The 17443-nt window shown below is 41.5% G+C and overlaps 1 protein-coding gene across 1 annotated transcript in view; it reads left to right on the top strand.

Annotated features, from left to right (window-relative positions):
* Window positions 1–202: 202 nt before the first annotated feature.
* LOC121451367 (beta-galactosidase-1-like protein 2) overlaps window positions 203–17443 on the top strand; it is a 35936-nt gene continuing 18695 nt past the window's right edge. Inside the window, 6 exon segments of the mRNA XM_041656830.1 lie at window positions 203–294; window positions 838–1035; window positions 8307–8375; window positions 9420–9515; window positions 10318–10426; window positions 14618–14710. Of these exon segments, the coding sequence (XP_041512764.1) occupies window positions 203–294; window positions 838–1035; window positions 8307–8375; window positions 9420–9515; window positions 10318–10426; window positions 14618–14710 (657 nt within the window).

Here is a 17443-nt window from a genome sequence, read left to right as displayed (position 1 = left end):
CAGCAATTGCTATTGTCTTCTTCCAGCCAGCAGCCTTGGCTTCAAGATGCTGTCCAGATTCCAGCTGATACAAAAGCCCAGGAACAAATTTTGCCTTTGCATTAGACCACCCTCTCCCTTCTTCAAGGAAGGCCTCCTTTAGCCCCTAGCTGCTTCTCTTCTCAACCCCTATTTCTCACCTCCCTATTCTGTCCCATTTAGCATGTGGACCTTCCTGGGGAGACCTGAGTGTATTCTGTGTCTGTTTTCTGTCTTATCCATGATGGCTCCGTCCAACCTTAACCAGTTACCCAGGTACGTATATTCAAAACAATGAAGAGGTCCCATGTAAGGTATACCTAGAGTCCCTAAGGGAAAAGCTTTTAAAAACTCTGTGTGTGCAGATGTGCACACAAGCATATGATGGATATGTGCATGTTTGTGTGCATGTGACATGGTGCCTGTGTGGAGGTCAGAGGACATCTTCAGATGTCAGTCTTTGATTTCCACCTCGTTGGAGACAGGGGCTCCCTTGTTGTCTACCGCTTCCATGGATTCTCCTCTCTCTGCCTCCCATTCCCATATAAAGGTGCTGGGATTAGATACATGCACTATTACGTTTGACATGGTCTTTATCCAGATGCTGGGAATCTGTAAGCACTTTCCACATTGAGCCACATCCGTAGCTCCTTTCTCTTCCTTTTCCTCCCTCCCTCTCCTTGCTTTCCTCTCCTCTCTGCTCTTTCTTTGGAAACAGAGTGGGCTTTATATCCCAGACTGACTTTGAACTCCAGCTTTCCTGGGCCTTTTGGCTCAGCAACCTGTGCACTATATCTGAACACCTTCTTGTCCTTGCAGGCTTAATCAAACTCACCTGACCCCCTTGTTGCTGCGGATTCGAAAGGTAGGTCTGAAAGTTGAGGGATCACAATTCACACTGGAAGGTTCCCCATTCCGGATCCTATCTGGCACTATGGACTACTTCCGGATACCTAGGCAGAACTGGAGACTCAGCTTGAGGAAGATGAAAGCTTGTGGCTTCAACACCCTTACCACGTGAGTTGCTGCTTCTGTTTCTTTTTTTATTTTTATTTATTTTTAATTAATTTTACATTCCAACTAAAGTTCTCCCTCACATTCCTCCTTCTGCCCCTCCCTCACCTCCTCTCGCTAGCCCACTCCCTATCCATTCCTCCCATAGGTAAAGGCCCCCATGGTGAACTGACACAGTTTGCCACATTTAGTTGGGGTAGGACCAATCCTCTTCCCTCTGTATTAAGTCTGAGCATGGCATCCCACCACAGGTAATGGGCTCTCACACGCTAGCTCATGCACCAGGGAGAGATCCTGTTCCTCCTGCCAGGGGCCCCTCAGATAGCCCAAGCTTCACAACTGACTCCCGCATTTGGAGGGCCTATTGCAGTCCCATGGAGGCTCCACAGCTGTCCGGTCAGAGTTCATGAATTGCAACAAGCTTGGTTCAGCTGTCTCTGTAGGTTTCTCCATCATCACCTTGATGTCCCTTGTGCATATATTTCCTCTTCTCTCTTTGACTGGGTTCCCAGAGTTCGTCCTGATGCTTGGTTGTGGATCTCTGCATCTGGTTTCATCAGTTACAGGAAGAAGGCTCTCACTTCTCTGGGGCTGTGGTTTGTAGTCTGGGTATCTTCTGCTTTGCTTTATATCTAATACCCTCTTATGAATGAGTACATACCATGTTTATCTTTCTGGTTGGTCCTGGGTTAGGATGGCTTTTTCTAGTTCTGTCTATCCATTTGCCTGCAAATTTCATGATGGCATTGTTTTTCACAGCTGTGTAATACTGTGTAAATGTATCACATTTTCTTTAACCATTCTTCAGTTGAGGGGCATCTAGGTTGTTTCCAGATTCTGACTATTATGAATAATGCTGCTTTGAATATTGTTGAGCAAGCATCCTTGTGATATCATTGAATATCCTTTGAGTATATGCTCAAAAGGTGAAGACCTTTCCCCATTTTGTAGGCTGTTACTTTGTCTTGTTTACCATGTCCTTTGCCTTATTGAAGTTTTTCAGTTTCAGTAGGTCCCATTTATTGATTGTTGCTCTCAGTGTCTGTGCTACTGGTGTTGTATTTAGGAAGTAGTTCCCTGTGCCAATGCATTCAAGTGTGCTTCCTACTGTCTCTTCTATCATGTTCAATGTAACTGGTTTTATGTTGAGGTCCTTGATCAACTTGTATTTGTGTGTGTGTGTGTGTGTGTGTGTGTGTGTATGTGTGTGTGTGTGTGTGTGTGTGTGTGTGTGGTTTTTCAAGACAAGATTTCTTTGTAGCTTTGGAGTCTGCCCTAACTAGCTCTTGTAGACCAGGCTGGCCTCAAACTCACAGAGATCTGCCTGCCTCTGCCTCCTGAGTGCTGGGATTAAAGGCATGTGTCACCACTGCCTGGCGCCAGCACCTTTTATTAAAGATGTTTTCCTTTTTTCATTTTACCTTTTTGGCTTCTTGATCAAAAATCAAGTGGTCATATTTGCACGGATGTCAGGGTCTTCAATTCACTTTTGTTGGTCCACGTGTCTATTTTTATGTCAAAACCAAGCTGTTTTTTTTTTCTTGATATAGCTCTATAGTAGAGTTTGAGGTCAGGGATGATGATACCTCCAGAAGTTCCTTTATTGTACAACATTGTTTTAGCTGTTTGGGTTTTTCTGTTTTCTCATATATGAAGTTGAGTAATGTTCTTTTAAGGTCTGTGAAGAATTGTGTTGGGATTTTGATGGGGATTGCATTGAATTTGTAGATTGCTTTTGCCAAGATTGCCATTTTTTTTGTTATGTTCATCCTACCTATTCAAGAGCGTGGGAGATCTATCCATTTTTTGATGTCTTCTTCAGTTTCTTTCTTCAGAGATTTAATGTTCTTGTCATATAGATCTTCCACTTGTTTGGTTAAAGTTACTTCATGATATTTTATGCTATTTTTGGCTATTGTGAAGAGTGATATTTCTCTGATTTCTTTCTCAGCCCATTTTATCATCGGTATAAAGGAGGGCTACTGATTTTTTTTTTTTTTTTTTAGTGAGTCTTGTATCCTGCTGCTTTACTGAAGGTGTTTATGAGTTGTAGAAATTCCTTGGTAGAATTTTTGGGGTTGCTTATGTAAAATACCATATCATCAGTAAATAGTGAGAGTTGGACTTTTTTTCCGATTTGTGTCCCCTTGATCTCCTTTAGTTGTCTTATTGCTCTAGCAATAGACATGTGTATATGAGGGTTACTGATTTTGTTTTTTTTTTTTTTGAGTTAATCTTATGTCCTGCCACATTTCTGAAGGTGTTTATCAGTTTTAGGAGTTCTTGGGTATATTTTTTGGGGTCATTTATGTATACTATCATATCATCTGTGAGAAGTGGTAGTTTGAATTCCTTTCTGATTTGTATCTCCTTGGTCTCCTTTTGTTATTGTTTTAGCTAGTTCTTCGTATACAATATTGCATAGATATGGAGAGAATGGACAGCCTTGTTTTCTTCCTGATTTTAGTGGGATTACTTTGAGTTTCTCTCCATTTATTTTGATGTTGGCTGTCAGCTTGCTGTAAATTGCTTTATTATATTTAGGTATGTTTCTTGTATCTTTGATCTCTCTAAAACCTTTATCATGAAAAGGTGTGGGATTTTGTCAACGGGCTTTCCAGCATCTTATGAGATGATCACGTGGGTTTTTTTCTTTCAGTTTGTTTATATGGTGGATTACATTGACAGATTTCCGCATGTTTAACCAACCTTACATCTCTGGGATGAAGTCTATTTGGTCTTTGTGTGTGTGTTCTTGAATTCAGTTTGCCAGTATTTTATTGAGTATTTTTGCATCAGTGTTCATGAGGGAGACTGGTTTGTAGTTTTCTACCTCTGTTGCATCTTTGTGTGGTTTAGGTATCAGGATGATTGTGACCTGGTAGAAGGAGTTTGGCAATGTCCCTTCTCTTTCTCTATTGTGTGAAACAATTTAAAGAGTATTGGTATTAGCTCTTCTTGCTTCTGGTTCTTATTTAATTTTTTTCAATTGAATCCTAGCAGAAACTGAACAGTCATTTAAAAATTATTATTAAGAAGGATATTTGTTAGCCAAGTTATTAGTCAGGGTTGTCTAAAGGGATGTGTGTGTGTGTGTGTGTGTGTGTGTGTGTATATATATATATATATATATATATATATATATATATATATATATTGGAAAGGACAAGGATCTGATAATTGTTCAGTCCATGAAACTGGGTGCCTTAGCAGGCCCAATCTGGTACTGGAGTCCCACAGAAGTTCTGAAGAGTTGTTGCTCTTCAGTCTGCATTGGAATCCCATAGAAGCTGGTTCTAATACCAGCAAAGATAAACTTGCCAGCAATAGGGCAAGAAGGCAAAAATCAAATGCTTCCTTCTTCCATGTCATCTTTTGTGGGCTGTCCTGATTTTAGGGTTGGTCTTTTGTCCTTAGATGACCTACATTTGAGGCATCTTTTCCCACCTCAAATGATCCAATTAAGAGAATCCCTCAGAAGCATGTCCAGTTGCTTGAGTTTTGGTTAATTCTGTACTTCAACAATTTTAGTGGTTAAAAAAAATAGCCCTTATAGGGAGTGGCACTATTAGGAGGTGCAGTCTTGTTGGAGGAAGTGTGTCACTGTGGAGGCCGGCTTTGAGGTCTCATATATGCTCAAGCCACACCCAGTGTCTAAGATCACTTCCTATTGCCTATCCAAGATATATAACTCTCAGCTGCCTCTATAGCAGCATGTCTATCTGCCTGCATGCTTCCCACCATGATGATAATGGACTAAATCTCTGAACTGTAAGCCAGTCCCAATTAAATGTCTTCCTTTATAAGAGTTGTGGTCATGGTGTCTCTTCACAGCAATAGAAACCATAACGGAGATAACAACCAAAATTAGTCATCATATCAAGCTTTTGGAATAGGCCTAGAATCTCAATTTTTAGGAGATAGAGGCAGGAGGATTATTTAAGGCCAGCTCCAGAATCATAGAAAACTGAAGCTAGCCTAGATTTGTCAACAAAACAAAACAAAGCAATATAAACAAAAATAACCAACTGACCAACCAACACCCCAAAAACCACCACTAAAATAACAGCTAACCAGAAAAATGTGCAGTATTTTTGGAAGTCTTGAGTACCTATTTGCTACCATGACACAGAATTGAATGATTTTTGATTCCATGTCAAGTAGAGAGCATGCTGAAGGTGGATTTCTTTCACACTGGCTAAGATTCAGTAAAATGGTCTCCTTGGAGCTTTGTTGAGAACAGAATCCTCTGGGAGCCTGTCAAATGGTCACTGTCTGCCTCCACAGAAGGAGCAGAAGGAAATGCTCCTCAGATCTCCACAGTGAGGATTTATACTCCAGGAGGTAAACATCATGAAAATGTGGGGACTGCACCCCACAAGCCTTTCCCTGTTGTAGCATTTTTAAACCACCAAGATTATCTGCACTGAATCTCGGTTTATGAGGTGAAGTTTGAGTTTTCCTTTTTTTTTTCAAGAATTATTTATTATGTATACGACATTCTGCCTCCATGTACACCTGCTTGCCAGAAGAGGGCGCCAGATATCATTACAGATGGTTGTGAGCCACCATGTGGTTGCTGGGAATTGAACTCAGGACCCCTGGAAGAGCAGCCAGTGCTCCCAACCACCGAGCCATATCTCCAGCCCAAGTTTGAGTTTTCTTAAGCAATGTGGGCTCCAGCAAAGGCTTCTCTTTGTGAGGACCAGCTCCTGCTAGGCTGTGTTCTCAGAATCCTCTGTGGTAGTCAGGTTTCTCCTGGGAAGCACAATCAGCAGGTGTCTTAGGTTTCTATGGCTGTGATGAAACACCATGACCAAAAAGCAAGTTGGGGACGAAAGGGTTTATTAGGATTACACTACAGCATTGCTGTTCATTACTCAAGGAAGTCAGGATAGGAAGTTGAAAAGGGCAGGATTCTGGAAGCAAGAGCTGATTCAGAGGCCATGGAGGGGAGCTGCTTACTGGCTTGTTACTGTTTGAGAGATTCAGTCCATTAACATCATGTCAGGGAGCATGGCCGTGTGCAGGCTGACATGGTGCTGGAGCTGAGAGTACTACATCTTGCAGGCAATAAGAAGTCAACTGACTGTTCCACTCAGGAAAACCTGAGAAAAAGACCTCACAGCCCACCCCCACAGTGACAAACTTCCTTCAACAAAACCACAGCTTCCAATAGTGATATTTCCTTTGGGGACAATTTTCTTTCAAACCACCATAGCAGGTAAAGTGTAGTTATAATGAATTGTTCACAATGTTGTGGGGGATGGGAACTCTTCATGGCTGCAGTTAGGAGGATGGAAACTCTGGACAGAAGAGAGTGATCTTGCTTTGGGGTCTCGAGGCTTAAGAGCAAGATGTCTGATGGTGAAAGCTCCAGTTCAAAAGCAGGCAGAGTCTAAACCCCAAAACAAGGGCTGAGAGCAGCAATACACACCTTTGAGCCTAACACGTAGGAGGTCGATCAGGAGGATCACAAGCTTGAGTTCATCTGGGATACATAATGAGATCCTGCCACAGAACAAAACTCAAGAACAAAACCGAAAGATTGGAGACTCACACACATGACTACATATACTGCTTTTTTTCATTGGCAAAACTAAACGGAATTCCAAGAATAATCACACTACAATGTTTTTTTTTATCATATATACATATTTATATGACATAATGTAAAAAATATAATCTTGTGTATATATCTTTTATATATTTCTTATATTGTGTATTTATCTTGTGTGTATGTATACATATATAAAATATATATTCAGGATATTATTACATATGTATTTACATAAAATGCATATATATATGAAATATTGTAGATAAAAAGAAATAGAACGCATATGACAAAAAGATGTTAAAGTAACCTACAGAACAGCATGAAAAGTTGCGATCTGCACTAAACAGACCTGCAGAGGTCAGAAGGGGACTCCAGGAACTGAGGTTATGGGTGGTTGAGCATACTGGGAGTCAAACCTGGGTCCTCTGCAAGAGCAACAAGTACTTAACTGCTTAGCCATCTCTCAAGCTCCTGATTTAGACAATTGGGGTAGATTCTATATATAGCTTTTTCTTTTAAAAAAAATCAAACTTGAAAAATTTTTGACTGTTTTTTCAACTATTTTTTGCTCCTCCCCATGCTACAGAGCTCCAAAAACCTATATATTAGATTTCTTGACTAAATCTCACATTCAATTAATTCAGTCTTCCTTTTTATTCTATTATTGTTGTTTTTTGATGGTTACTTTTATTATATCTTCTTCTTGTTGTTCTTGTTCTTGTTTTCCTCCTCTTTCTTCTCCTCCTCTTCTTTCTCCTCCTCCCCCTCTTCTTTTTATTTTATTTTATTTTTTTGAGACAGAATTTCCCTGTGTAGCCCTGGCTGTCCTGGAGCTTGCTCTGTTGACCAGTTTAACCTTGATCTCAGAGATCAGTCTCTTCTGCCTTGCAAGTACTAGGATTAAAGGCATGTGCCATCATGCCTGACTCTTTCATTAGATTTTAAAAACCCCTGACTTTTTTATTCTAGGTGTCTACTCTTCTGTTTGTTTCAGCTTGGATATTTCATTTCTTTGTCTTTATTGTACTCAGAACATCTTCCATTTCTTCTCTTTCTCTCTCTCTCTCTCTCTCTCTCTCTCCTTCTCTCTCTCTCTCTCTCTCTCACACACACACACACACACACTCCACTGAACTAGGTGCACAGCCCTTTTTACTTTTTATTTTGAGACAGGGTCTTGCTAAATTGCTGAAGCTACCCTTGAACTCTCTACCAGAATTAGTCATTGAAATGTGCATCCCTGTGCTTCATCACCCATTAACTGGAAGTAAGGACATGACATGTGTCACCAGGTCTGGTATTTCTTTTTTCTTTTTTTGACAGATTCTCACTATGTAGCCTCAAACTTGTGAGTCTCATCTTTTAACCCCCAAAGTGATGGTATTACAGGCATGTACCACCCCACCCAACAGTTTTTGCTTGTTTTTAAGGTTGTTTTTTCAACACAGGGCTTGCTATATAGGCAACTGGCCTTTAACTTGTGATCCTCCTGCTTCAGGATCCTCAGTGCTTGGAATGCAGGTGCCACACTGGAGGCTTCATTGTGGAAACATTCAGCTTTCTCCAAGTGAAAGACGCTTGCTTCTAGGTTAAAAGTGGAGCAGTTGGTATTGAAGAAGTGCATGATAGGGGAGCTTCTTATGTTTCTCTTTTTCCACACGACAAACATGTATGATGGGGGAGCTTCTTATGTTTCTCTTTTTTCACATGACAGGCATGTTCCTTGGAACCTCCACGAGCCATCAGTGGGCCAATTTCAGTTCACTGAAAACTTGGACCTCATGTATGTGTTCATACTTTAATTACTTGATTCTGAGATTCAGATAGGGATGTGCCTGGGGAACTGGGTGATGGAATGGATTATAGCTCTGCTTTTTGGTGGCTGTTGTGTTGTTGTTGTTTTGAAGCAGGGTCTCACCATATAACTCCAGCTGGCCTGGAATTCTCTATGCAACACCCCAGGCTGATCACACATTCACAGAGGACTGCTTGCCTCTGCTTCCTTACTGCTAGAATTAAAAGTGTGTGTCATCAACCCTTGGCCTATAATTCTGTTTTAAATATAATCCTGTTTTAAGATCTATTAACTTTTTACCTCGTTTGAAGCCTGCTTCAGCCATTAGTCTATGGCTTACATAGGTCATAGCATGTTGTTATAGTATGGAATAGACCTTGTTTTAGCCAGTATTTTACAAAGTGTATCATGAAGAACCTGCTCTCTTAGTTGTAATGGCAGATATCTGAGTTATAGTTTATATCTTCCATGACCTGATAGAAGTAGAATAATTTTTTTTAATTAAAAAAATATTGACTTCTGGAGTATTATTTTGGGGAAGCTCAAGAGAGGAAGGCAACTATGTATTGAGACTGTTACAGACCCGGCTAGGGTCAAGTCAGGAAAGACAGAGGTGATGATGAAATTGAGTCAAGTTTAGAAGTTGCTCAGAAGTAAATGGGAAGGGACTGTGTGCAGCAGAGGCAAGTCATAAGCGTGAAAAAGCAGTGCATGTCACTCAAGGTGATGTTAGATGCTGTAACATGTAAGCCTCACATTCCTGTAAAAGTAAAAGTCTGTTTTCATTTAAATGGGATCTTCCTTAGTGTCATATATTTCTCTTCCAATAAATAATAAAGGGAGGAATTCAGAGTATTTTTGTCTTAAATCTTCAACACTTTTGTCTAAGTCACAGTCCCTTTGAGTAGAAAGCCCACAAGAGGAAGAAAGAAAAAAAAGGAGGGAAGGAAAGGAGGAAGGAAGGAAGGAAGAGAGCTGCTGTGCCAAGCCATTACTTTGAGGGAAATGTCACTGTGACTGTTTTCTTTCCAGAGCTTTTGTCACCATGGCTTCAGACGAGGGGCTCTGGGTCATTCTGTGTCCAGGTCCCTACATTGGCAGTGACCTGGACCTTGGAGGCTTGCCCAGGTGAGTTGTGGTCTGAAGATCCCTTGGTGGGTAACACATTCACAGGACTTTATTTCTGGACTCATTTAGAAAACCTACACCATTTTGTTTCCTGATGGCAGGTACTTATGGGTATATTTTTGAGTCTAGCTGTTTTCTCTTAGTTAACACTTTCAAAGTTTATGCATGTGGTAGCAGGACCATTTATCTGTGCTGTTTCCCTTTTTCTAGCTGAGTATTTTCTGAGACGGTCAGGTTCTCCATCCCTCACACACACAAACCAAGAACTTCCAAACAGTATCATTCTAGAATACAGGCTGATAATTTTTTCCTAAAAAAGCTGAGATGCAAGGATTGTTACAAATTTGGGGCCATCCTGGGCTGCATAATAATGTAGGCTTCTAGGATAGTCAGTGCTACATAGTACGATTTTGATACAAAGTCCTAATGGCAAATATTTTAGGTTTTCCAAGCCACATGCAGCCTCTGTAATTAGCCTGAAAACTGAAGGATAATATGTGAACAACTGGGTTCAATTGTGCTGACAAAACTATTTAATAATCAGAGAGCAAGTCAAACTTGGTTTTTGGGCTGTACTTTGTTGAGCTCTGTCTTGAATCACATTCCACTACCCCCAGATCTTTGTGGCATGGGGATGTTTCTCATTGGCAGAGACTGTTCTTTCTTGAAGCTGGACCACATCCCCACATCTCACCGTCTCTATGGCCTTGCAAATAGGGGCCCTGTGTTAGATCTTCTTTGCTGTAGTGTTTCCTATCACCAGTTCCCATCCTGAGTCTGAATCCCACTTTTTCAATCACAGCTGGTTACTCAAGGATCCCAGAATGAAGCTGCGGACAACTTACAAGGGATTCACCAGAGCGATGAATGAGTATTTCGATCATCTGGTTCCCAAGATAGCAATGTTCCAGGTAAAATCCAGTCCTCATCTCTGCTGGTAAGGGAAGTGATTGCCAGCTTGATTTCCTGGCTAGTTGCTGCTTGTTGCTTGCTGCTTTCTGTGCTCTGAGAAGCTCGTGTAGGAGGGTCTCCTTTCTATGGGGTCCTTTCATTGGTCAAATAAAGAAACTGCCTCTGCTTTTTGATAGGGCAGAATTTAGACAGGTGGAGTAGACCAAACAGAATGCTGGGAGAAAGAAGCAGAGTCAGACAGATGCCATGGCTGTCCTCTTCAAGACGGATGCTGGTTAGACTCATGCTGGTAAGCCACAGTCACGTGGCAATACACATTAATGGAGATGGGTTAAACTAATATGTGAGAGTTAGCTAATAAGAGGCTAGATATAATGGGCTAGGCAGTGTTTAAATGAATATAATTTGTGTGTTGTTATTTCGGGGTATAAGCTAGCCAGCCAGCCAGGAGCCGGGTGACAGGAAGTGGCCCGCCACTCCTCATTACAACAAGAAGCAGGGAGCATATGCTGGTACTGTGTATGTTTGCAGCCAGGATTTCCAGGTTCTGTGTAAGGAAGCTTCTGCCTTTAGACTCTAATTGGGCATGATGGCACATGCTGTATTTCCTGCCTTTGACAGTTGAAGTGACAAAATCCAGCCTGAGCTACCTATTGAGACCCTGTCTCAATGCATGGACAGGATTTGGATTTAATTACTCCCCTTTTGCCTTCCCACACCAGCTGCTCAACTCTGATCTATCTATCTATCTATCTATCTATCTATCTATCTATCTATCTATCATCTATCTACTGTGTGAGATGGAACTCAGATCATCAGGTTTTGTGGTAAGTTCTTTTGCCTTAAGAGGCATCTTGCCTTCCCAGTTTGACTTTTTCAATATTTACTTTTACCTTATCTATAATCATACACACACACACACACACACACACACACACACACACACACACAAATGTACCATGTCTTGCTTGGTGCATAAGGAACCTGAAAAGAGGGTTGGATCCCCTAGAACTGGAATTACAAAGAGTCGTTAGCTACCATGTGTTTCTGAGAATTGAACCCCAGTTTTCCAGAAGAGCATCAAGTGTTTAGTTATTGAGCCATCTCTCCTGCCTCTCTTTGCCACCCTGAGTTTGACTTTGAATTTGAGTCTTAGATCTTTTCCTGATCTAACAATTTTGTTGTAATAGGAGTGGCAGGGCTGTGTCCCCAGCACCCCGGCCACCTGCTAGCTTATGCCCCGAAATAACAACACACAAATTGTATTCTTTTAAACACTGCTTGGCCCATTATATCTAGCCTCTTCTTGGCTAACTCTCGCACCTGGACTAGCCCATTTCTAATTAAGTGTGTAGCACCGCTTACCAGGAATATTCTAGCCTATGTCTGTGCTTGATTGCATCTGCCTCAGAGAGCAGAGCTATTGCCTCTGCCTGGGAGAGGGGAGTAATGTTTTCTTGCATTATTAGGCAGTGGTAATGGGTTCACAGATCCTGGTCAGCCATGCTCTCCCAAGGAAAATAATGTGTCCTCTAGTGATTTGTGGTTTTCAGCTGTGGTCCTCAGTATTTAGTGCCTTTTTTACCAAGCAATATTTTCTTATCTTTTTTTATAAAAAGGTTTTATTTATTTTTACATGTCTGTGCACCACATGTGTGCATTGCCCAAGGAGGCCCTTGGGACTGAGTTGCAGAGAGTTGTGAGCCACAGTGTAGGTGTTGGGAGTTGAACCCAGGTCCCCATGAACAGTAGCCAGTACTCTTAGCTTCTGGTCCATCTCTCCAGCCCCAAAACAATATTTTCAATTTAGGTTGGCTTCATTTGAGATAGAACTGCACATTAGGCTAAAGAATGTCTATTCCATGTAGAAAATGAGTAGAGAGTGATAAATTTTAATTACTTTGGTCTCAGTTAGGATTTCTGTGGCTGTGAAGAGATAACATGAGCACAGCAACTCTTAGAAAGGAAAAGTTTAATCAGGACTGGCTTACAGTTGAGAGGTTTAGTTCATTAGCATCATGGCAGGAAGCCTGGCAGCATGAAGGCTGATATGGTACTGGAGAGGTAGCTGAGGGTTCTGCATCTTGATCTGCAGGCATCAGGAAGTGACAGTGACACACTGGCCAGGCTTGAGCTTCTGAGACCTCAATGCCCACTCTCCTAGTGACACACCTCTTGTAAAAAAGCCACACCTACTCCGTCAAGGCCATACCTCCTAATAGTGCCACTCCCTATGGACCTATGGGGGCCATTTTCATTCAAGCCATCACAACATCTATTAGATATCAACTTTTCACTAGGAAATCAGTACTTACCAAACTTATTTTATCCTCACAGTAATTATTTTAGATTAGTATATATTAAATGGAGGCAATGCCAAAACATGCATTTGTTTAGATGAATGCTTCACATGGTTGAACGTTTTGGAGGAATAGACTATCATTGCTCCAGAAAGATATTAAAACTCATGAGTGACCAACTACACAAGCCAGTGCACATTTGAGAGATAATTAAGATGGCCTTTTTCAGAGACATGGTGTCCATAGGCACATGTAGCTGCTTAAATCAATGTAAACAAAGTACAATTAGAACTTAAGTTTCCAGGGCACACACTTCTCCTTCACCGTACCAATAACTACAAGCAGCTGGTTGCTATTATATTGACAGTATATACAAACAGATCCTCAGGATACGGTAGTAACTCAATTGGTAGAGTGCCTGCCTTCTACAAAAGCCCTGAGTTCAATCCTCAGCTTCAATAAACCAGCGTGGTTTTCCAAGTTTGCAGTTCCAGAAGTTAGGGGGTAGAGGAAATAGGGCCAGAAGATTGCCTTCCTGGTCATAAGGAGTTTGAGACCAGTTTTTGATATAAGAGACCCTGCCTCAAAAATTAAAAAACAAGTTGGGTATGGTGGAGTACATGTTTAATCTCAACACTTAGGGGACAGAGTCAGGCAGATCTCTGTGAGCTCAAGGACAAACCATCTACTTAGGGAATTCCAGGCCAGTCAGGGCTCCATAGTGAGAACCTGTTTCCAGAACAGAACTGAACAGAGGACATTTTCATCCCTGCAGCCATTTGTGCTCACCCTTCCTAATTTAGAATATTGCAGCCTTGAAACTTCAACCTGGAATCCCTAAGTGAGTTCTCCCTCTTCCAGGGGTGAGTTTTCTCCAAGTGATGTTGGGAGGTCTTGGAAACGCCCCCTGTAGCCTCATGGGTCAGTACTCCTATACCACTGAGCAATCCTCTCTAGAATATTTCAATCAAACTTATCACATTCCAGCTCTTCTGCCTCAGGTCATTCTGGGTCCTGATAGCTTCTGGATCATTCTTCTTTTATGTTCTGTTCTTCATCAGAGAGATAAAGAGCCTAAGACAAAAGAGAAGAAGCTGCTTTTGAAAGTCTTTCCATGTTTGTCAGCTAAGAGTATGCGCTTTAGAAAATTAAAGCACACCTTTAGTCTTGGTGTTTGTTTTACTTCCCTGCTAAATAACTTAGGGATGATGCTTGCTTGCTTAGGATAGATGCTTGCTCACTATCTTCCTATTTCAATTCTGGCTGTCTTGAATATCTCCTCAGTCATTATGGTCAGATTTGGGTATGCAAACACTTCAGTCAAAGGAGTACAGAATCCTGGACGCTCCCATGTCGCTAACATTGTCATGGAGTTGAATGCCTTAGAGTGTCTCTCTCCCTACATGTGAGACACCTTCCGGTTAGCCTACATGTTTCTGAAGGAAGTTTGAGGAAATAGTTTAAGTTTGGCTATGAAAGTGAAAAGGACAAGATGGAGTCACTAAGGGGCTGGTGGTTTATGCAAGTTAATCTTCATGTAGGACTTAATGCATCTTAAATGAAGATGACGGTGCCAAAGGCAGTGCCCCCTAAATGCGAAGCTCTTGGGCGATGGGGAGGGTGACTCTGGAAGTTTGAGCCCTCACAATGAACACATTAAAGTATGCAGAAATGGTGGTTATTCAGGGGATACTTTTAAAGGAACTATTTTGGAAGCATTTGACTTCTCACATAGAGGCACTGATGGTGAATGAAAGAAATGACCAACACTGAGGTTCATTCTGGAGTTGGGTGTGCTGTTTTTAGGTGTGTGCCTAGGATTCAGAAAATCCAGTCTTATTTAATCACATCAATATTTCACTCTTCTATTCTTCCCTCCTTGACTCTCAGTATACAAGAGGAGGACCTATCATTGCTGTGCAGATTGAGAATGAATATGGCTCCTACAATATGGATAAGAAGTATATGGCATATGTCAAAGCGGTAAGTGCTCTGTGTCTGTGGTTTGTTATATTGTGGCGCAAACACATCCCAGATGCCTGTAGCTTGCCTGGAACTGTGAACTGTGCGGATGGATAGGGTCCAATTTTATGTTTGATCTTTGGTTATATTCTACTCAGTGGCCTGGCAATAACACGGATGTCTCTGACAGAAGGCAGAGACCCACACTAGGACAGCTTCACCTTCTAGGACTCTCAGCTTCCTTCTGAGTGACATTTAACATGTGCTTTTCCATTCTTTTACTTTCAGATGTAACCATTTCTTAAGATACTAATAAACAGTACATAATATACACAGCCAGATTTGCTGTTGCGCTGGAAGAGGTGAAGGTCAGAGGGTCGGCAGTTCAAGATCACCCTCAGCTACATAGTGAGTTGGAGGTCAGCCTGTGTGACATGAGACCCTGTCTCAAAACACCACTGTCTGACTTTCCTTTTCTGTGGCTGTGGTAAAATATTCTGACAAAAGCAATTTTCGGAAGAAAGAACTTATTTTAACTCAGGGTTCAAGGGTCAGTCCTTCTAGTTGGGGAAGTGAAAGCAGCTGGACCTCAGAACTATTATGCCTGCGTTTTGGAACCCCAAATGAATTCATGAAGCCAGTTTCCAATCTAAATACAAATGGACCTTATTTAGGAAGCTTAAACTTGGATCACAAACCTCCAGCACAGTGATGCTTCAGTGGGTAAGGAGTGAGCGAGGCCTCGAGCCTGAGGAAAAAGAGCCTTTAAAGGGGAAAAGCCAGAATTAAGGTGCATGCATGTTTTAGGGTCTTGCGATTGGTTAGGGGGCTACAGAGTAAGATGATTTCTGAAACCATTGGTCAGTTTTTGTGCACGAAAACCCTAACAAAGAAACAATAATTACTGACAAGGTATCTGCGAGGGCAGGATGTCTTCAGAGACATTTGATCTTTGTTAAATGTTTCTGGTCCTGCTCCTTAGCTCCTTAATTGGCTATTTCTAGGGTATCCATTTAAATTAATGTGCTATTGCAGCATATTCCTGGAGCTGAGGTCAGCTCCCTGTCACTATATGGCTTAAGATGATGAAGCCCCTTTATAAAAAAGAGTCTGCAAGGTCAGATCCTTACACACACACACACACACACACACACACACACACACACACACACACGGTTTGACTGGTTCCTGAGAATTTCAGTCATGGAACTCTATAGTTTCCCTGGTCTTTTGGAGGAGGGACTGATATTGGGTCCATATTACCATCAGTTGGATGGCCCCAATTTTTCTTTTATAAACTGGACCAATTTGTTTAAAATGCAAGGCCCAAATGTGAGTAGCATAACTAGAATAGGCCAGGCCTTCTCTAACTTTGGCCATGGATTCTTTCATTATCCCTAAATAGTCAACATAGAAGCAACATTCTTTCCCTAGTGCTGCATAGTCTCCCTATGTAAGAGAGTTTTCCTTTGACTTAGTTTCTCAACCAGGGACCACAGGATAATAAATATATTCTTTTACTGTAATGCTTCTGGCTGACTTTGGGACATTGTCGTCAGGGGCTAAGAAGGCAAAGAGGGAATTCAGGCAATGGGGTTTATCGGAAGCATCTGGTCCACAGACTCTGTTGAAAATACAGTGAGCAAAGCCGGGCGGTGGTGGCGCACGCCTTTAATCCCAGCACTCGGGAGGCAGAGGCAGGCGGATCCCTGGGAGTTCGAGACCAGCCTGGTCTACAGAGCTAGTTCCAGGACAGGCTCCAAAGCCACAGAAAAACCCTGTCTCGAAAAAAAAAAAAATTAAAAAAAAAAAAGAAAATACAGTGAGCATTCACATTGGCTGCACTGGTCCACATCAATTTTCAGCAAGTCCGGGGCTCACAAGTCATTCAGAGGAGGTTGTAGTCAGCAACTGATGCTTAGATGTTTCTGCCAGGCAAGTGGAAACCTGTTGAGACAAGTTCAAACTAGGAACATAAGTTAAAATTTATGTACTTAAAGGAAAACAATACATTTGAAACTTTCAGGTCCCTATCATATAAAAAGAAGATAAAAGGTATTTGTAAAACAGCAGGAGTAGACTCATTCCTTTGTGTCCTAGCAAAAACTATAGACTTGGGTTAGAAACAAGTACGTTTCCCTTCTGCCCCAAAAGCCAGGTATGGATTGGACAGAGATATCTTGGGCCTGATGAGAAACATCTTTAAGTTGATATTTAGATAGCAGCCAGATAAATCTAAAATCTTGAGCTTGTAACCCAAACAGTAAGTAGTTATTGCTCTACCAGCTTATCAGAACTATACCATAGAAGGAGAAAGAAATCTGAAATAATTTTCATATCTTAATCATCTATGTATACTGCTATAACCTGTATTTACATCATACCTTTTATATCCTCAGACTCTCTATATAAAATGAGCTAACAAGTTGGGAATAACCTTGTGGAAGGAGCTGGTTGTCTGATGCCGCCGAGTTGACAAAGTTACGGCTAGCTTAGCCATCAATACTATCAGAGCTCCCAGGAGGATAAATAATTATACCTGAGAACAGACCAAGCAGCTTTAGAATCTATTAAAAATTGCAGGAACCAGTCTATATACAGCCATACTCAAGTCTACATAGCTTTGGAGGCAGAAGTATCAGAACAGCAGTTTTTACCAGGCCCATAAGGTGAGAGGTTCCTGTGGAAGAGGGACATGGAAAAGACTGACCTTATTTTGTCTAGGCAAAAGCGGTGCAATCAACTCTCCAGTGT

The sequence above is a fragment of the Microtus oregoni genome, unplaced genomic scaffold (genome assembly GCF_018167655.1).
Source record: "Microtus oregoni isolate MIOR12 unplaced genomic scaffold, Mior012 000008F_ref0000371, whole genome shotgun sequence".
Taxonomy (NCBI): domain Eukaryota; kingdom Metazoa; phylum Chordata; class Mammalia; order Rodentia; family Cricetidae; genus Microtus; species Microtus oregoni.
The sequence above is the reverse complement of the archived record's forward strand: the minus strand, read 5'-3'. Positions and strand labels throughout refer to the sequence as shown.